Source organism: Rutidosis leptorrhynchoides, chromosome 3 (genome assembly GCF_046630445.1).
Source record: "Rutidosis leptorrhynchoides isolate AG116_Rl617_1_P2 chromosome 3, CSIRO_AGI_Rlap_v1, whole genome shotgun sequence".
Taxonomy (NCBI): domain Eukaryota; kingdom Viridiplantae; phylum Streptophyta; class Magnoliopsida; order Asterales; family Asteraceae; genus Rutidosis; species Rutidosis leptorrhynchoides.
Window position 1 is genome coordinate 520,448,483 of NC_092335.1, and position 23,204 is coordinate 520,471,686.

Sequence of the window (23,204 nt, forward strand, 5' to 3'; positions counted from 1 at the left end):
TGTATAGACAGTAGATAGTGCTGTGTCGAGTGTTTAGTTTGCTGCTTAGTCTACCAGCACAAGATAGACAGTAGTCTTCAATCAGCACAAGATGTGTACCCAGCAATTCAAGAATATCAAGTGTCTCAGCAATGAAGAACCAGCACAGCTGAAATGCAGCTAACTACACAAGACAGCTATGCTCTATTACAAGCATAGTGGTTTCCTGAGTGGTCTACATCAATTGTACTATTCAACAGAAGTCAAAGACAAAGTTGAACAGAAAAGGACACGCGTCAGCGGCTGACAAGTGACCTTACAAGACCACATGGGAATGCAGAAGTTTAACGCATGTGCAGACATGTGTTATACTTTGTCAACGCCTAATGAACACAACATTCTATTTGTTTAAACAAATAGTGGTGCCTAACCGAATTGGGGTGTTCATGCAAATAGCTAACAAAGAGGAAAGAGAAGAGCACGCTCTCTGATGCAGTTGTCCCCACAAGTACAGACATCCTATGTACCGGTGGACAATAGAACCATTACACGGATAATAGGACTACTATAAATTGTTGTATCCACTATTGTAACAACTAGTGGTGTGGGTTTATTTATTTAGAGTCCAAAACATGTAATAGCTTAGAACACACTCTGTAGCTATACTTAGGTAAATATGTATCAACCAACTATAATTCCGTCAAGGATAGTTGTAATTCTTTGTGATTTAATCAATAAAGAATAACCGTTGAAAAATTACCTTTGACTCTATTTAATTTACTTGCTTGAATACTAAATTGTGTTTAACCCTTAAGTTAATAAAAGAGAATTGTATTCACCCCCCTCTAAAATACTCCAGTTGTTTATCAAGGGACCAACATAATTTAAACAAGAAAAATGAGTGAAGAAAAAAAACTCAAGTTGTGACGTTGACAGAATCAAACAATATCAAATCATTACTATTTACTAAACATTAGATTGCCATACCTTTGCTTTAAGTTATGAAAGAATATTCTTTAAAAAACGCACATTTTTACCCATCAAAGAGCAAAACATTTATGCTACAGGACTGGAACTAACAAGCCAAAAGTTGCTTAGCCTTATTAGGTATCACTGGGTGAAAGACCTCTTGGTTGAAACACACTTGAGTACTAAGTACTAAACCCACAGATTGTACCATTTACAACTTTAATAAACTCATAACACAAGCAATTGTTGGCCAATATACTGATTTGTGATTTAAGTGGCAATACTACTCGTTACTTTGTGCACAAATTCCTTAACTTGGCCGAAAACTTGTGTAGATTCAGGCAATTCTGGGAAGATATAGAAAGCGTGACACATGTTTGGGTAATCGAACAAGTATACTTCTTTCCCAGATCTTTTAAGCCACTCGTAGTACCGTTTTTGCCAGTCGCGCAAAGCATCGAACCCTGCAATAACCACCATTGTTGGTGGGAAGTCTACTTTTGATATGTCAACTGCATTTGGGCCGCTAACATTGATTATTGGATGGTTTCGGTTGAACCCTTGTCCTTGTGGTAATAACGCCTTCCACATCCAATCTGTTCGTTTTTTGGAAACAATTGGTGTTCTTTCGAGTCTTATCTCGGAGTCGGTTTCTCCTTCTCCACCAAAGAACGGTTGAATTGCCACTACTCCGATTACCTTCAAAATGATTCATATGCAAGGCGTAATCAAATTTCAAATTGTATTATTTCTATTAGGATAAACAAAAGATGTGAAGTTGATCTAACTTGTAAATAAAATCATGTGATTAGTACACTATCAGTTACAATGATGTTAAACATACAGTCATATTAAGTAAATCTTGATAATAATGTAAGACATAAGGTGTTAAAAAAAAAAAATTATGTAAGACATAAACAATGTTATATTCAACCTATTGGTAGAAGGAGGAGATATTTACATAACAATTTTTAGCTATACATAATTAAATATGCTTTAAAGTGTTGGCCGATATATTAAAACGTGAAGTACTTGGTAGTGTATGGGAACCAAACACAAGTTACAGAATAAAAAAAGCATGTGGGACAGAAACACCTCGGCCAACTAGCGTTAAATGGTTAGTTAAAGCTTACTTTAACTTGATTAACTGTTTTAATAGAACATCTCTTCTTCACATTAGCGCAAAAAACTTTAACATTCCTTTAACTAAACACTCTAAACACTCTACGGTATATCTATCACAAAATAATACACACAAATATATCTATAAAATATAAAATGTACAACCAATTAAAACATAAGGTACAAATAAATAAAATAGTGGGTCCCATGAATTTTGTGAGAGTGATCATTGCAGGACTCACTAACATGACCTTTAACAATTTGGAGCCTACCTTAATTAAAGGGTAACATGAGTTAACGGGAGCCGTATGTATGTATATTTTTGTATGTTTAGGAATGTATGCATATATATTTTTGTATTTATGTATGTTTATGTATGTATGTATATGTGCGTATATAGGTATGGTAATATGTATGTATATATGTGTGTAGGTGTATGTATGTAAGTGTGTAAGTATGTACGTAGGTGTGTTCCATGTAGGTACATTTATGTATGTTTAGGTACGGATTTATGTATGTATGGATGTATGTATTTATTAATGTATGTATGTATATGTTTGTAGTTATGTATGTCTATGTGTGTTTATGGTTGTTAGTATGTGGTCTCATATGTTTATTGTAGCATTCTGTGTTATGTCTTGAGCTCCGCACAACACCTTAAGGTACGTTTCCATATATATATATATATATATATATATATATATATATATATATATATATATATATATATATATATATATATATATATATATATATATATGGGCAGGATCAATGGGGAAGTAACCAATCGGGGGGAAGCGGGGGAAGCAAAAAAAAATTTTTTTTTTTTTTTTTTTGGAATTTTTTTTCCCGGCATCAAGATCACACGAAAATATGAACATTTAGAAAAGACACTTCGTGATGAATGTTATTATTTAGGCGGGAAAACGATCGACAAAAATAACATTCAAGATAATATTGTTCGTGAAGAATTTGAACGTTTTCTTTTCATGTTTTGTGAAGTAAAATTTAGCCCGATTTAGAGTTTAGGGTTTAGGGTTTGGTGTTTTGGAAAACACCAAACCCTAAACCCTAAACCCTAAACCCTAAACTCTAAACTCTAAACCGTTCGTGTTAAAAACTCAATCTAAATCCTAAATCTAAACCCTAAACCCTAAACCCTAAACCCTAAATTTCTAAACCCTAATATTTAAACCCTATAAACCCTAATATCTAAACCCTAATATCTAAAGCCTCAACATACGCTCGAAAAACACGATAATTGTTATATATTACTTCTTCGAGCGTTTTTCCGCCAAAATAAAACATTTATCACAAAGTGTCTTTATTAAATGTTCATATTTTCATCCAATCTATAATGTTCGTGAACAAAATTTTTTCAAAAAACGAAAAAAAATAAAAAAATTTGCTTCCCCCCGATTGGTTACATCTCTCTTGATCCTACCACTATATATATATATATATATATATATATATATATATATATATATATATATATATATATATATATATATATATATATATATATATATATATATATATATATATATATATATATATATATATATCCTATTATTATTAGTATTTGATTTATTTATTTTTCTATATACGGCTCTATAAAGTGAGTCAACAGCAAACGTCGATTTATTGGTGACTTAACTGCCACTTAGAGCTTAATTGAACTCCAGGCAATGATTTAAAACCCATAAAAATTCGATTCTACCATTTTTATGACGTTTTTATTTTATTTTTTATTTATATATGTATTTATTTATTTTTATTATATATTTATGTATATATATATATATATATATATATATATATATATATATATATATATATATATATATATATATATATATATATATATTATTTATTTATTTAATTATTTTTATTTTTTTATTTTTCCTACTTTTTAGGCTGAGGTCCTCTTGGAATCAATCTCTTTATCCGTCGAATAGAAAGAGGGAAGACTTACTCTACTCGTGGAGTGTTTCACTCGAGGTGGAGAAATGACTTCTCTTTATTATAGGATAGGGGAAAGATTGTCTACGTCTTACCTCCCCCATACCCTACACATGTAGGTTTGAGTTTGATTGTTGTTGTTGTTGTATGAGTTAACGGAAGTCGGTGGCGAAAAATAGGAAGAGGCCTAAGGCCGGTTGCAATGGTGGGTTAAAGGGATCCGTTAACGACCGCAAACGGCTAACAACCGCCGTCAGCAAACCGCCAACACCATCGCCAGTTGACCATGCAACGAGGGTAACGGCCGAATTTGTGGGGCTCACCCACTGATTTTCTTTTTTTTTTCTCCAACGGCTCTATTGTTTTTTTTCTTTTGAACCAATAATACAATACATTTTCTCTATATATATACACACACTTTTCACAACAAAAACATACACTCTCATTCCATTATTTACCCAACACTCTCACCTTCAATTCATATTTCACAAACACAAAAAAAAAAATTCAAATGGATTTGGAAGATTTATTAAATTCTCAGAGCGAAAGCGAGGAGAGCGTGACGGATAGTGATAGCACAGAATCCGATTCCGATGAAGATTTAATTCAAGACGGTTACAACGCGCTTAACTTACTCGATTCGCTTGATGCAATGGACGAAGAAGATGAAGCTCAAAATTCTCGTAGAATTATTAGAAGACGTCGGTTACAAAGAGATCGGATTGATACCGGTAATCGTTTGTACAACGAATATTTCTCGGATAATCCAACATTTCCGGGTGATTATTTTCGAAATCGATACCGAATGAGTAAGTCATTGTTTATTCGTATTGGTCATGCTATTCTATCATATGATTCTCAACCGAGACCCGACTATTTTCAACATTTTGATCAGCGATCCGATGCAACCGGTCAACTAGGTTTCAATATTTTTTAAAAGTGTACATCGGCCATACGTCAATTGGCGTATGACATTGCGCCTGATGCATTCGATGAATATTTACACATGGGCGCATCTACGTCTCATGATTGTTTAAACAATTATTGTAAATGTATTATTCATATATTTTCACGAGAATATTTAAGGAAATCAATTAAAGAAGATGTTCGTCGATTGCATGCCAAACATTTGGAGATGCACGATTTTTCGGGTACGTTAGGTAGTCTCGATTGCATGCACTGGGCTTGGAAAAATTGACCAGTTGCGTGGCAAGGCATTACCACAGGGGTGATCACGAAGGACCAACAATAATGCTCGAGGCGGTTGCGTCCTACGATATGTGGATTTGTCACGCTTTCTTTGGTCCAGGGGTTCGAACAATGATATTAATGTTCTTAATGAATCGGATTTGTTCAAAGATTTATTGGATGGTCGAGCTCCGGAGGTCCGTTACACTATCAACGGGCACGAATTTACTAAAGTGTATTACTTGGTAGATGTCATATACCCAGAATGGGCAACACTTGTCAAGTCGTTTAATGTCCAATTTGGGCAAAAGATTTAAAGTTTAAACGTTTTCAAGAAGCCTCGAGAAAACACGTAGAACGAGCTTTCGGTGTTCTTTAAGGTCGTTGGGCAATACTAAAACACCCAGCAAGACCTTTTAGTATAAATAAAATACGTCGAATCATGTACACTTGTGTTATACTTCACAACATGATCACCAAAGACGCGCGCAACATATGCGGCCTCAAAGAGGATTATCTCCGAAATCGAGAAAACATGCTGCGACGTATTTGGGCGGAGAGAGTTGAGCTCCAAGATCGGGTGGATTGAGAGATACGAGATCGAAGAGCGCATCATGTCCTTCGCAACAATTTGATCGAACACATTTGGACACTCCCGGATGATTATATTGTTCGAAATAATTAGCGTTACTTATTGTGTTTTTTATTTATTTATGTATTGTCTTTACTTTATAACTATGTAATGTTTTTACTTTTTAATAATGTAATGTTTTTATTTTATTTAATAAAATGTCATTTGTATTTATTTATTGTATTTAAATAATTATTTTAAATTGGCTAAAGTTTAAAATGTAGTGTATGATAGTGAGAGTTTAGTGAAAAGAATGTGAAAGAAATGTTAAAGTGTTTATACTGATGAGGCGCTGATGTGACAAAGAAAATGTGTGTTAAAGTTAATAACCATTCTATGTGGTCTAACTATGATGATCAAAGTTTGACTTGCGTTAAAACCTCCTTTCACGCTAGGTGGGGACTGACCTTGTAACGAAGTTATAGACGTGTCATGTAGGCAGTACAAAGAGACTAAACTTGTTTGCAATAATGGGTCAATTTATTAAATTGATGTTGGTAGTTGACAGTGATAACGTGTTGACAAAATTATTGACGTACATCTTATCATTAGGCACAAATCAATGATTGTAAACTACGGTATTATTTTAAGGGGTTGATCCATACACCACTTCAAATTTGTCATACACCACCAAATTAATTATTTAGACATTTTTACCCTTTCTTTTACACTATCAAATTTGTCATACACCACCAAATGAAGGGTATAAATGTCCAAATAATTTATTTGGTGGTGTATGGCAAATTTGAGGTGGTGTACGAATCAATTCCCATTATTTTAGTTGAACCAACACAACCACACACACTTAAAATGTCACCCTCAAATTATAAAAGATAGGAAATTAATAGATTTGAAACAAGTTGAAAAACAAGTCTTCCTCAAAATCGTCTTTTTCTATATAAAAAAGAAAACATACATAATAAGTTTCCTGTAAATAAGAACTAGTTTTAAACTCGGGTATACACGCGAAGTGTTTAAATACATAGAGTAACACATTAATACCTTTTATCGTTTAGCATAAAGTGATGAAATACATCATGTATAAAGTCTTAATTAATGTCTCACCTAATCATTAGTTAGCATATACAAAGATATATTTTATTTACAGAATAAAATAAATTCATTGTAAACAATCTGTAAAAAGAAATTCAATGCAAACAAGTTAATAAAGTGAGACACCTTATTTTTAGTTTAACACGAATTTTAAAATCTTGTAGATAATTTTGTATTATTATAAGGAATATTACGTAAGTTAATTTTCTATTGTTGGATCTTAGGTCGACTATAACATGTCATGTATATAAATTCATGAGTTCTTTAATGCTCTAAAATCAATTAGTTTTAGATGAAGGTTCTCAAGTGCCTATATAAATACATAATTTTCTTAGAACTTCCTATATGGAACACCCTAACCAATTACTCCAACACCTATAATTTGTAGGAGATATAGTATATTACTTAAATTTAAAATATAATAAATATAAATAAATATTATATAATAAAAAAATTTTGTTTTTTTTGGAAATTTTTTTCAGATATCAAGATCACACGAAAAAATGAACATTTAGAAAAGACACTTCGTGATGAATGAGATAATATTGTTCGTGAAGAATGTTAACATTTTTTTTTCATGTTTTGTGAAGTAAAATTTAGCCCGATTTAGAGTTTAGGGTTTGGCCAAAACACCAAACCCTAAACCCTAAACTCTAAACTCTAAACCGTTCGTGTTAAACCCTAAATCTAAACCCTAAATTTCTAAACCATATAAACCCTAATATCTAAACCCTAATATCTAAACTCTAATATCTAAAACCTCAACATACGCTCGAAAAATACGATAATTGTTATATATTAGTTCTTCGAGCGTTTTTCCGCCAAAATAAAAACATTGATCACAAAGTGTCTTTATTAAATGTACATATTTTAATCCAATCTATAATGTTCGTGAACAAAGTTTTTTCAAAAAACGAAAAAAAAAAAGATTTTGCTTCCCCCCGATTGATTACTTCCCTCTTGTCCTACCAATATATATATATATATATACTAGGTTTTTGAGCCCGTGCGTTGCACAGGTGTATAAAAAACCGAGCAAAAAATGTAATTTACAGTTCATATTGGTATGTAAATAGCGATACTAAAAAAATTAAAAAATGTATAATAATTATTTAAAAGCCTGTGATTTTGACAAATTTTAAAAACTCTTTTGAGTTTAAAAACTCGTGGTGTTGACAAATTTTAAAAGTTCTTTTACGTTTAAGAGCCCGATGTTGACAATTTTAAAAATGATTTTGGATGATGTTTGTAACTTATTGTCTATAATTTTTTTCTCAAAACATTAATATCTTTTTAGTTATATATAAATTAATATCTTTTTAAAATTGAGTATTTTCATTACTTTATAGCAATACGTTTTGGGTTGTCGTTAACGTACGTATGTTAATTGTACAATTTAAAAAGTGTTGCGTTTAGTTCATTACGTAACTGCTAGGTACAACACTTTAAAATACACCAACGATAGTTTTTACCTTTTTATAGCTAGCAGCACTGTTGTAAACGGCGTCCGTTGCGTCCGTTGCGACGCCCGTTGCGGCGTTTTGGTGACTAAACCGTTTCGACCCCGTCCCGTTTTCTTATAAGCCGGTCAACGGTTAAAAGTCAGGTCAAATGCAGGAAAAATTGGGTCAACGCCGGTCAAAAGCCAGAAATTCTGTTAAAAGCGGTCATAAGTCGGTCAAATCAATCAAAATTGACTGAGTTTAGTATTTCATTTTGTATTATATTAACTTTAATAGCAATTATAGATACAAACTTGTCAACGAAGGTTTTTTAGCTCTAAAATATGTGTAAATATATATTTATATATATATAAGTCAACATTAGTCAACATCCGTTTCGACCCCGTTTTTTCCGTTGCGACATTTTGAGGTCGCTAACGTTTCGGCCCCGTTTCGCGTCTTTTTCAACCTTGGCCAGCAATTAACCTTTTTATAATAGATAAAAAGTAAGAAAAAGGTTAAATTTTTCTTTTTACTGCTGGTCTTTTTACACGTGTTATGTTTATTCGATTGGATTTGAATTAAACTTTAAACTAAAAAATAGTTAATAGTACAGAGTAATATTCTTCGTGAATTTTAATGGCGTAAATATACTCTCATTATTTATTTCTAGTATTGTAGGCTTACAAATAGCTACCAAACTTCCCATCAAAATTAATAAATAATAAATATAATAAATAAAGAATTATAGTTATACGATTAAGTGGACTAAGTAATCAATAATCAATAAAATTATATTTTATATATATATATATATATATATATATATAAATTCCTTAAATAACTTTTAACTACAATGAACAAAAACTTTTTGGTTTATATATATATATATATATATATATATATATATATAATTTGAAGGGCAAAAAATGTGAGTTCACCAAGGCACTAAAAGTATTTTACAGGATTTCTTTAAAGCCTTTGGCTATGTTCCCTAGTGTTATAACGAAAGAAAAAAGGAAAAAAAAAATATAAAGGGATGATTGGATCAAAGGATTTCTTTAAAGCCTTTGAAGTAGACACATAAAATGATAAAAAGATTGTTCAACTAGAATATCATCATCATCATCACTATTAAAAAAATACAGTATGTAGTAATTATTAATCATTATTTACGGCACTTTAATACAATTATAAAACACATACCGACTTATTTACTCTAATTTTCAAAAGTCTAAGAAAAACAACATACAAGAAAAAATAAACCGAATTACAAATATAATTATATATAAGCTTTTAACAATTATTATAATTAATAGATAATAGATAATAACAATAATAAATCACAGAATTCACAGAATAATAATAATAATAATAATAATAATAATAATAATAATAATAATAATAATAATAATAATAATAATTAATATTATACCTTAACATGTTTGAAATCGAATTCACAAGCTCTATGAGCAACATGATGAGCTAGGTTTCCACCAGCACTATCACCGGCCAAAAAAATCCTCGACAAATTCGCATTTTCCGGCAACGATTTCGATCTATTCACATCGTCATCTAAAAATTTCAACACATCAAAGCAATCATCATGTTGTGCCGGAAACTTATGCTCAGGCGCAAGTCGATAATTCACCGAAACGACAATTGCCGGCAATTTCCTCGCGAATCTACGGCACACGAGATCGTATGCCGGAACGTCCGGCGACAGGAAAACGAATCCGCCGCCGTGAAAAAATACGATCACCGGTAGATCGTCACCGACGTGTTGTGTAGGTACGTAAACTCGGAACCATACGTTACGTGTGTGATCGACAACGACGTCGTGTGACATAACGCCTTTGACGGATTTTGGTGTTGCAGGGGATCGGAAGTCGACTAAGTTCATTAGACGACGATTTACGGTGCCGTTTTCCCGGCATGATGCGTCGGTGAATGTTGATAGGACGGAAAGTGCAATTCGTGTTTTCCATGGTAAGGAAAGTGACGGCGGCGGTGGTTTTCCGGTGGGTTCCATTAATGTGAAATTATGTAGTGAAATGGATAGCGAGTGTGTGTGAAATATGTATCAATCAAACTATCAAATGTGTAATTTATATTTATATAAAGAAAAAATCTAATCTAATTATTTGCCGTGTTAATTTTAATTTTATGGATTTTGGCAAGTATAGTTAGGGATATAAGATACGGATATGGATGAAGCTAAACAAACAGGGGGTGATACTCACACACCAGTTTTTAATCCATACACACTTTTTACCATAAAACTTACAATAATAACCTTCAATTTATCTTGGGACTTCAACATTTATTATTATAAGTAAAGACATAATAGTCAATTAGGTGTGTATGGATCAATATTGAGTGTGTGAGTATCATCCCCCAAACAAATATGAATAAACATAGATAAAAAGTTTCATCAATTTATATATTTATTAACACCCGAAATATATATACAAATACATAAATATTGATATATGCTCACACATTTACTATTACACATGCATTTACCGTTAGATTTACGTTTTGCTTTCAATCATATAATGAAACAACTTGATATATTACAATAAAACATACGTATATTTTACAAAATAAACATTCAAATTATATATTTAATATCTTAATAGTAAATTCAACTAATTATATTTTATTTTTGATAAAGATTACACAATCTTGTGCATTGATGTAATTATGTCATGACATATTTTTTTTGGTATACTATGTTTTTGTTTTCATCGCATATTAGAAACTATTATAATTATAATATTTTTTAAAATTCAATGAATATCCATTAACTCGCTAAATCTAATGGATATGGATAGATGAATTGTAATTAAATGAATATGGATATGAATATGGATAACCAAAAACTAAATAAATATGGATATGGATATGGATACGATACCACCCGATCCATATCCGAGTCACTTACATCCCTAAGTATAGTGTTGGCGTTGAACCAGGGTCGATTCTAAGTATAGACCCGTGGAGTCACGGGACACCGCTAGTTTGAAAATGTTTAGTAGAAAATACTTTTTAAATTGTATAGGACATCACACAAATTTAAATGTATGACCCCATATTTTTTAAATCTATGGTTTTTCTTTTGAATTGTATAGAACACCACTAAATTATACTACTCAGATTTCATATATTTTTATAATTTCTAATTTTTCTGAAGGTAAACTATCATTAAAATAACAACTTATTATAATTGGTACTTCAAAAAATTTCGAGACCCCACTTAGTTATAATTCTGGAATCGTCGCTGCGTTGTACACGAAAGTTAAACATTGACTTTATATTGACCATTACTTAATGTAACACAAACGACAACCTTTAGAGGTTTAGTCAACAAATTCTAATTTTATTATTGTTAACGTTATTATTATCATTATCATTATGTATTTATTGATCACTTATTATTATTATTATTAATTAATATTATATATTATTATTACTCATAATACTAAAAGAACCTAGCTCTCCCAACGGTCCGATCCTGGGGGCCGCCAGCCAACCGCCCACCTAGGCGCCGTTGGCAGCGGACCGCCCAGGCCACCGCCCAGCTTTTCGTGCTTTTGATCGCCTTTTTAAATCATAATTGTGGACGAGTTCAACAGATAGAAAACAAAAAAACATAAAAACCCTAACGGATATAATCGGCTACTTTTTTCACTCTATATATACACATTCAATTTTATTTTTTTAATTTTAATGTAATTTTTAATTTTAATTATTGTAATGTTTTTAATTCTAAATAAAAAGTTTAGTTTTATTTAAGGGATGTGATCCTCACACACTCATTATTGATCCATACACACCATTATTTCATAATTGACTATTATACCCTCCAAGTTAAATTAAATTAAATTTGTTGATTTGATAAATTAATGCTCACAATTTTAATAGTTTTAAACCATCCTCACCACCATTCAATTACAGATCTTTTTCTCAACATAACCCACTAAATTTTAATAATGCTCGTTAATCGAAGCGTCGTCGCACCACTTAATGCGAAACCGACCAATTAGGGTTGTTTGTTTGATTTTTCTGGCAAAGTATCAATTTATCAAGTACCAGGTACAAAGAACTGAAACTCGACAGATAAAAAAGAAACCTGTTGTCGTCGTATTTTCTTATATAAGCGTTTAAAAAATAACCATTGTGTTTCATTCGGTCCATAAAGTTCTCGAATTGATGCGCTGACGTTTGCGACAATCTTGCGCCTAATCCAATCGCCTGAAGCTCTATGACGTTCAATCTCGACTACGGTTTCGAAATTAGCACGTCTTTATTCACTGCATATTTATAACCTTTTGATTCGAAAGTCAAAAACTAGATTGTTTGGGATAAAGGGGCGGTTGTTGAGAGAAGAAATACTCCCTAAAATTTTCATGGTGGTTATTCAGAGAAAAGATAACAGTGAGAGAGTGTCACCAAATAATTGATTGGTTTTGTATATTTTAGTTAGGTACACGGAGTACTCGTATTATAGGTATTATTTTATTAAGGGCAAAATAGTTAATTCAATGAAATTAGTGTGTATGGACTAAAAGTGAGTGTGTAAGAATCACATTCCTTTATTTAAACAAATATTGTTTAAAAAAATAAAAAATAATTAAAAATTATAAAAGAAATGTGTAACTGTTGAGAGTATTTAGTACTGATTTAAACATGAAAAGGAAATTCTGATGTGACGCTGAAGTGACGTATAATCCTGGAGGACTAAGACCAATAGTACTCGTATTATTGGTATCGTATTATTGGTATTATTTTATTAAGGGTAAAATAGTTAATTCAATGAAATTAGTGTGTATGGACTAAAAGTGAGTGTGTGAGAATCACATCCCTTTATTTAAATAAATATTGTTTAAAAAAATAAAAAATATTCAAAAATTATAAAAGAAATGTGTAACTGTTGAGAGTATTTAGTACTGGTTTAATCATGAAAAGAAAATTCTGATGTAACGCTGAGGTGACGTTTAATCTGGAGGACTAAGACATAACCATTAAGAACACTCTTACCTTATTAAATTGTCACACCCATATTAGGCGACATAATTACTACAAGCCATAATTATTACGCTTTCCATACCTTAAAAACTAATTTTAAAAATATAAATGATAGCGTCGTGATAACATCATGTTGACATAGCATTATGATAAGGGGGATGATTCTCACGAACTGTTTTTTAATCCTCACACACCAATTTACTTGAACTCCTCCATAATAATAGGGTAAAAGGGTGTGTGAGGATCAAAAAATAGTGTGTGAGAATCATCCCCTATGATAAATCATTGTGAATATTAGAAAAATAAATAAATAAAAATATCATGATGACGTGTCAGTGAGGGATGAATCATGGTGAGTCAATATGACTCAATGAATAAAAATAAAAAATATAATAACAAAACAATGACCGTTTGGTAAATGTCTCTTTAACTAAATCGATGTCATCAACTTTAATATATATATATATATATATATATATATATATATATATATATATATATATATATATATATATATATATATATATATATATATATATATATATATATAGGGGCAGGATCAATGGGGAAGTAACCAATCGGGGGGAAGCGAGGGGAAGCAAAATTTTTTTTTTTCGTTTTTTTTGAAATTTTTTTTTTCCGGCATCAAAATCACACGAAAATATGAACATTTAGAAGAGATACTTCGTGATGAATGTTATTATTTAGGCGGAAAAACGATTGACAAAAATAACATTCAAGATAATATTGTTCGTGAAAAATATGAACGTTTTTTTTTTCCATGTTTTGTGAAGTAAAAATTTAGCCCGATTTAGAGTTTAGGGTTTAGGGTTTGGTGTTTTGGGTTTATTCCATAAATCCAAAACATCAAATCCTAAACCCTAAATCCTAAACTTTAAACCGTTCGTGTTAAAAACTCAATCTAAATCCTAAATCTAAACCCTAAACCCTAAATTTCTAAACCATAATATCTAAACCCTATAAACCCTAATATCTAAACCCTAATATCTAAACCCCAATAGCTAAAACCTCAAAATACGCTCGAAAAACACGATAATTGTTATATATTACTTCTTCGAGCGTTTTCCCGCCAAAATAAAAACATTTATCACAAAGTGTCTCTACTAAATGTTCATATTTTCATCTCATCTATAATGTTCGTGAACAAAGTTTTTTCAAAAAATGAAAAAAAAATTTTGCTTCCCCCCAAATGGTTACTTTCCTCTTGATCCTACCACTATATATATATATATATATATATATATATATATATACTAAATTTTTTGAGCCCGTACGATGCACGGGGGCTTTAATATAACTGATTAAAAATGATATTTTATTAAATTAGTATCAACAAATGATATAATATTTTTTTTAATAACGAAATATATTTATTTAAAATTGTCGAACAAATATTTTTTTTGTATATTGTTCGATACTTTATGAGCCCGTGCGTTGCACGGAAACTCATAGTATGCGAAAACGTTATAATGACTAATGATGTAAACGGTATTGATGAATTAATGAATACAATTACAATGCAATAATTAATTGTTTATAGTCAAAAATCACTAACTTTCATGTAGTTACTCAATGAGATTAACAAAATGAATATAGTTTAAAAGAAAAACTATGTGATGACCCGGGAATTTCCGACCAAATTTAAACTTAATCTTTACATGATTTCGATACGATAAACAAAGTATGTAATGTTGAGTCTAGAAAACATTGGAACGATGTTCATATATTCAATTGACCTTACTGCTCTCAACGATTCACGAACAATTAATTGTAAATAGATATGTGTGTATGTATATATAAATAATAATTCGAAATTAATTTGAAGTATTATATGTTGTTGTTATTAAAAATTCAATAAAATAAAAAAAAGTAGATTATAATAATTATAATTTAAAATATATCTATATATATAAATAAAGTATGTTGAAAATAAATATTAAATGATTGTAATACTCGTTTGATGTTCCGATTGATATTAAACAAGTAAAATATGAACTTATATGATTTTAAAATAAACGGTGATACGAAAATGAGTTCTATAAATTTTAGGCTTATTAAAAATGTATTTAGGAACTATTTGTTAAGTTTCAAAACCTTTTATATTTTACGTAGGGTTGGGAGTGAATAATTAATGTAATATTTACTTAATAGTTAATGACCAAATTTTATACCATAATGACTAAAATAAATAAATATACTTAATATAAAATTTTGGGATTTTGTGAGTACTCTTATCCGCCACTGATTTAACAACGGGGTACGATTTAGCAGTCCGCCTGTCGGCAGAAAAAAATCAAACAAAGTTCACATGATGCTTTACTGTTTTTTTTAAAGTTTCAACCACTCCTTTTGGACGAATCCTTTCCTTCTCTTCATATTACTTTTGTGATTATATTATTATTATTATTAATTATTAAATTATTAATTTAAGATATATATTTACGTATATGAGATGCATACATTGCAAAACCCATCTTATTTTTCCTCTTCTTCAATCTATCTATTACCACTACCACTTTACACAAACACACATATGATAGAAAACACTCAAACCTCACCTCTCCATCAACCAACCTCCGGCCACCTTCTATCCCCGACACCACACTTCTTTCTCTCCATTCGGCAATCACTAAACCATCGACCACCTTCGGTCACCCATCAACCATATCTATTTATGTTTCGTTCATTACCACCATCATTGATTATCATCACAACCGAACGCCACCTACACTTTCATTAAATCATCGTCATTCACTTCACATCGAGCCACCACTAGAACCACCAAGCTCCACCTTCAAACACTTGTTCATGATACTGCTGCTGTTTAATATCATTTATGTTTCATTCGAAATTCACCCAAACACTATCATAAGTCATCGTGTTCCATCATCATTTTAATCGAGCTCAAAACGTTCCTTGTTACTACTTTATGTCGACACACATCATCACCAATCACCACAACATCACCTTTCAAACACCAACAAAACCCACTTGCACTTTTACTCATCTTCATCGATGATAACTATCAACCACCGAGACCATACGTTTCTATTTTCTGTTTTAGTTTCAAATCGCCATTTTACCCACAAAGACAACCAAATCACCACCACTAACCGCTACCTTTTCCTTTTCTTTTGTTTTTGGCGACAAATAACAAACGTAAATTACCCCACATGCTAACATTCGCTAGTGGGATTTCAAAGGTGAAATTTTAATACATTAAACTAATATTTAATTAAAGCAAGTAATGTTGATGACAGTTGGTATGATGGTAGGGTACATGTATATTGAAAACGAATTTTTGAAGAGTTAGTTTACAAACTGGACTGCCGTATCATTTTTATTATATATAGTGGGCCGTATATATTTTTAATGGATTTACAAGATGGGATTTGTCATTTGGAACTAATAGATTAATAGTTGGACTGCGAAATTATAGTTGGGTTTTGGATTTGGGCTAATGCTTTTCTGGATTACCTTCGAGACCCATTTAGGATGCTGTAGAAACAAGTTATGTTTTAAAGATGATAAGATGACTATGAATATGATAAATGTCGTGTGATGATAGGGGGAGTTAATGATCATGATGGTATTCGATCATGATAATGATAGTGATGATGGATAAGATAGATACTAGATGATGATGATAAGCTAATGAAGAAGAAAATGGAAATAGAATTATATGGGTTAAATAGATTTCGGATATATTATAAAACAGAAATGAAAGAGCAGTTCGATGGTTAGGGGAGTTGTGTGTTAACCGAGAGGTCTCGGGTTCGAGCCTGGGCGGATGCAATTTATTTTCTTTTTGGAAGCTTTTTCTTTTAAAGGTAGTTTTATGATTATTATTATTATTATTATTATTATTATTATTGTTACTAATACAAGTATTGCGTATCATTTATTATTAGTATTATGACTATGGTTACAATTATGATTATTATTATCATTATTATTAAGTATTAAGTATTATTATCAAAATTATTTTTTTTATTTTTATTTTTTATTTATTATCATTACTATTAATTTTTTTTTATTTATTTAAAAACTTCTATTAATATTAAGAGTATCATATTTGTTAACATTCTCATTTATTATTATTATTATCAATAGTACTATTATTATCATTATTATTATTATTATCATAAGTATTATTATTAATAATAACATTATATTTATCATTATTAGTAAAGGTATTATTATTATAGATATTATTATTATTACTATTATTATTATTATTATAAAAAGAAAACAACTTTTTATTTATTATTATCAAAATTGTTCTATCAAATAACTATTAGTTATATAAAACTATATTTACTACATATAACATAACTATATTAATATTTTTATATAATAAATATTAATAAAAATAATTAAGTAGATTAATAATGAAACACATAATTAAAATAAAAATTAAACCACTAATAATATATAAATTTGTTCGATTACAACTATGTATATTAATAAAAATACAAATGGTATAGGTTCGTGAATCCGAGGCCAACCCTGCATTGTTCAGTGTCGTCATATGTATTTTTACTACAAAATACAGTATGGTGAGTTTCATTTGCTCCCTTTTTAAATGCTTTTGCAATATATATTTTTGGGACTGAGAATACATGCGTTGCTTTTATAAATGTTTTACGAAATAGACACAAGTACTTAAAATTACATTCTATGGTTGGATTATTAACCGAATATCGCCCTTCAAGTCTGGTAACCTAAGAATTTAGGGAAATGGCCCCTGATTGACGCGAATCCTAAAGATAGATCTATGGACCTTGACAAGTCCCATTCGGGGTACGAATGCTTTAGTACTTTGAGATTATTATACAGACGAGAGATTCTGTTTTGGGGATATTCTATGCATTAAGTTAACGTCGGTTACCAAGTGTTCAATTCATATGAATGATTTTTTATCTCTATGCAGTTTGCGAAATGCCTGATATGAGATGTATATTTATGGAAAAATTGAAATCTTGTGGTCTATTAAAATGATAGAAATGATTATTTATGTTAAACTAATGAACTCACCAACCTTTTGGTTGACACTTTAAAGCATGTTTATTCTCAGGTACGAAAGAAATCTTCCGCTGTGCATTTGCTCATATTAGATATTACTAGGAGTCATTCATGACATATTTCAAAAGATGTTGCATTCGAGTCGTTGAGTTCATCAAAATTATTATTAAGTCAATAATATTTGGATATATTATGAAATGGTATGCATGTCTGTTAACTGTCGATGTAATGAAAGTTTGTCTTTTAAAAACGAATGCAATGTTTGTAAAATGCATCATATAGAGGTCAAGTACCTCGCGATGTAATCAACTATTGCGAATCATTTATAATCGATATGGATTTCATCCAGATGGATTAGGACGGGTCGTTAGAGTTGGTATAAGAGCGGTTGTGATGACCCGGGAATTTCCGACCAAATTTAAACTTGAATCTTATTTGATTTCGAGACGATAAGCAAAGTCTGTAATGTTGAGTCACAAAACAAATTAAACTGTATTCATGTAATCATTTGAACCTCGGCCAACTCTCGACGATTCACGAACAATTGTTTGTAAATAAATAAATAATATATATATATATATATATATATATATATATATATATATATATATATATATATATATATATATATATATATATATAATATATATGTGTATATATATATGTGTGTGTATATATATATATATATATATATATATATATATATATATATATGTAAGTATATATAATAAATTGAGATTATAATAAATAATTTAAACATTAAAATTAAATAAGTAAAATAAGATATAAAGTAATTAAGTTGTATTTAAAATGAAATTTTACATATAAATATATGATTATTATAGATAATTATTATAATATGTATATTGTAATTTACATATAAAAATTTAATACTCAATATAAGTTACTATATAGATAATTATTAAATATTACATAATTAATAAGTTGTATTTATTAAATGTAAATACAAGTTAAGAATATAGTTATCATAATAACTTTCATTATTAATTACTAATACAATACTAATATCAATACCAATATTAGTTTATTGAATATATTATAATTGTAATCTAAGTATTATCAGTTATTATAATTGCTATTATTAATTATTAGTATTATAATTATTGTTAGTGTAATTATTATTAGGAATTATAAATATTATGATTATTATCGTTATCATTGTTAATATCACTATTATGATGAGTAGTAAAATTTTGATTTAAGATTATTATTTTTGTAACTACCGTTCTCATTAAAATTATCATTATTATTAACATTCTCAGAAAATAACACAATTTATTATGTGTATCATTAATAATATTATTATTATCATTCTTATTAATTATTATTAATAAACTTATTAAAATTATCATTTTTGGTTATCAATAATATCATCACACTATTATTTATTATTATTATTTTTTTAAAATTTATCATTATAAGTATCTTAGTAATAATAATTAATATGATTATTATTGTTGTTATGCGAGGTGTATATAAAATAGCTTATATTTTACAAGGAAATACTATTAAATACGATACAATTTTACTCAAGATATTTATTTATTTATTGAATGGATATACTTAAACCTTGCTACAACACTTATAGGCAGTGTACCTAATCGTACAGTAGTGTAGTTTTTAGTAAGTCCGGTTCGTTCCACAGGGAAAATCTTTTAATCAAAGCTTAACGCTATATTAGTTTTATTTTATAAAAATACAAATATATATATAAGTAATATTATTATTATAAAGGGGGTTTTTACCGTTTAATGACCGGTTTGTCGATTTTAAAACTTTAGTCGCAGTTAAAACAAAATGTAAAATATTAAATAAATAAAAGACTTAATTTAAAGCGTAAAGTAAATAACGATAATGAAATTGCGATAAATAAAAGTGCGATAAAATAAACTTGCGATAATTAAAAAGTATGATAATTAAAAGTGCAATTAAATACAATAACAATAAATAAAAGTGCTATAATTAGAAGTGCAATTAAATATAAAATAAAGGAAATTAAATATGAAATAAAAGAATTATGCTTATTTAAACTTCCGTAATCATGATGTTTGACGTGTTGATTTTAGTTTTATGCCCATGGGTTAATTGTCCTTTGTCCTGGATTATTTAATATGTCCGTCTGGTTTTTGTCCATAACAGTCCATCAGTCATAATTATAAAGTGCGAGTGTCCTCGTCAAATTATCCTTATACCCGAAGTTAAATATTCCAACTAATTGGGGACTTAAACTGTAACAAGATTTTAATACTTTGTTTAATAATTACACCAGGATGTCGACTGAATGTAACCCAAGTTTTTAATACTTTGTTATCAATTATGCCAAGTGTCCTTGTACATAATTTCACCCCTGTTTTAATAATTCCAGTGGCTATTAATCCATTCCCGTGTCCGGTTAAATGAACGATTATTCGTACATATAAATACCCCGCCCATCGTGTCCGATCGAGTGTATATGGTTATTTATAGGGACGTTCAATTGTAAATCTTTATATTAAAATTAACAAACTATCATTTTGTTAAACAAATATAAAGCCCATTAATAGCCCATAGTCTAATTTCCACAAGTGTCGTTCTTTTGTCCAAACCCCAATTATGGTACAAAGCCCAATTACCTAATTTTAATATTTTTAGCCCAACATCATGATTACTTCGGATTAAATAAGCATAATAATAACTTAGCTACGAGACATTAAATTAAAAAGTTTGAACATAACTTACAATGATTAAAATAGCGTAGCGTTACACGGACAGAATTTCGACTTACACCCTTACAACATTCGCTAACACACCCTTATTATTATAAATTAAAATTAAAATTATAATATAAATATAAATATTATACGTTGAATGAGGAGAAGAAAAAGATGTGTTTTTGTGGTGCACCAAAGCACGATTTTTATAGGCATGTGGGCTGGAACTGTGCACCATGCGATCGCATGGATTTATGCCTTCCAGGCCATGCGATCGCATGGCCAGCTGGGGAGACTCAAAAGTCTTTGTTTTTTTATGCCGACGGTTTTTAAATATAATATAATATATATATTAATTTTAATAATTAATTATATATTATATTATATTCATGTGCATAGTTGACTTGAAATTTTTAGTCCGTTGCGTCGAGAGTTGAGAGTTGACTCTGGTCCCGGTTCCGGATTTTCGAACGTCCTTGCGAATAATTTAATATATTGTACTTTGCGTTTTGAATCTTGTACTCTTGTAATTTTGAGACGTTTCTTATCAATAATTGGAACCTTATTGATTATATTTTGTACTTTTGAGCTTTTTGGTCATTTGCGTCTTCAATTCGTCGAATCTGTCTTTTGTCTTCACCTTTTATTATTTAAACGAATATCACTTGTAAATAGAACAATTGCAACTAAAAGCTTGTCTTTCTTGAGGAATAATGTTATGAAATATATGTTCGTTTTTAGCATTATCAAATATTCCCACACTTGAGCGTTGCTTGTCCTCAAGCAATATCATCTTGAAATACTAGAATCACTTCTTTATTCTTCACACTTTGTACATCAGTGATTTCAATACGGCGGTATAAACAATGGTAGTAACGATGTGGTTTACAGTCTCACATGACTTATGAAAATTTAGATCCTTTAGGAAATTGGATCTTTATGAAAACATTTGATTTTTTTGAAAATTAAATCTAGCTTTTACCCTAGATAAGTTTTTCGGAATAACCCTTCACCGGTGTTTGCAAAATATTTTTGTGGGTTTGGTGGGTTTCAGATTTGAAACTTTTAGCTCAAAACTTGCGGTTTTGTGTCACCCACTTGCTAACCTTGTATTGGGAAAGCAACACGTCCAGTTTACTTGCTCCGTATATTACTTTTTGATAAACTACCGTCCGGTTGTAAAGGAAAGCGTTGAACAAGCAACTGTTAAGGCAATGTCCCCTGACATGCTTTTAATTATGGTCTATAACGTGTCGGACGCAATTACTATCCTTGGTAGGAGCAATAGTAAAGATCATCCTATGATTTTTCGGTCTGGCACAAGGTCCTGTCTTCGAACATGCTATGCAACCACCGTTTTTATGGTTGACACCCAATTTGGTTCAGGTGACCTAATGAATTCCAATAAATTCTCAGGATTTTACGTTCAATGGTAATGAACGCATTAAAAATGGGTTTTCATAAAACAAATCGGTTTGTAATTTTGATCAAAATATTTTCTCGTTCAAGCTCGAGTTTAGATATCATTGAATTTCATGAGTTTGAATTCTCAATCTTTAAGGTCAATCTCAAGGATTGAGTAATATCAGTCTTAAAAGCTGATTTTTAATCTTTAAGGAGATTATCCTTTCTGGGGATCTGATTCATTAGTCTTATCAAGCTAATTTGCACGGTGCCCCCCCCCATTGTACGAGATAAATCCTTCTCATGGTTAGGATAAATCTGACCACTTGGCGACCCTGTTTTATGCTGAGGTCCGTGGATTTCCTGCTGATTTTAGAGATGACTTTTCTAGATTTTTCATCAACCTACAGCTGGTATGGACGACAACTTCATGACCTAAATCAAGAAGCGAGTTTCTTTTTCGAAAGACTTTACTTCCTTTTAACGATGGAATTGATTCATCGTGTAGATCCATCTCTTCTTTTCTTTCATCGGGTAAAACAGTTTAATTTAGTCCAAAGCAAAAGTATCTTCAATTATTTGTTACAGAAATATGTGACATATGTTTAAGATAACTTGGTAATTTTTCCCACACTTGGCTTTTGTTTTCCTTTTTATTGTCCT

The 23,204-nt window shown here is 30.1% G+C and overlaps 1 protein-coding gene across 1 annotated transcript; it reads right to left on the reverse strand.

Moving 5' to 3' along the window:
* Window positions 1-963: 963 nt before the first annotated feature.
* Window positions 964-10,423, reverse strand: LOC139898318 (probable carboxylesterase 18). Its single transcript, XM_071881044.1, has 2 exons — window positions 9,785-10,423; window positions 964-1,647 (listed from the first exon to the last, which is right to left on the reverse strand). The coding sequence occupies exons 1-2, from the start codon at window positions 10,379-10,381 to the stop codon at window positions 1,219-1,221; spliced, it is 1,026 nt and encodes a 341-aa protein (XP_071737145.1). The 5' UTR covers window positions 10,382-10,423; the 3' UTR covers window positions 964-1,218.
* Window positions 10,424-23,204: the final 12,781 nt, after the last annotated feature.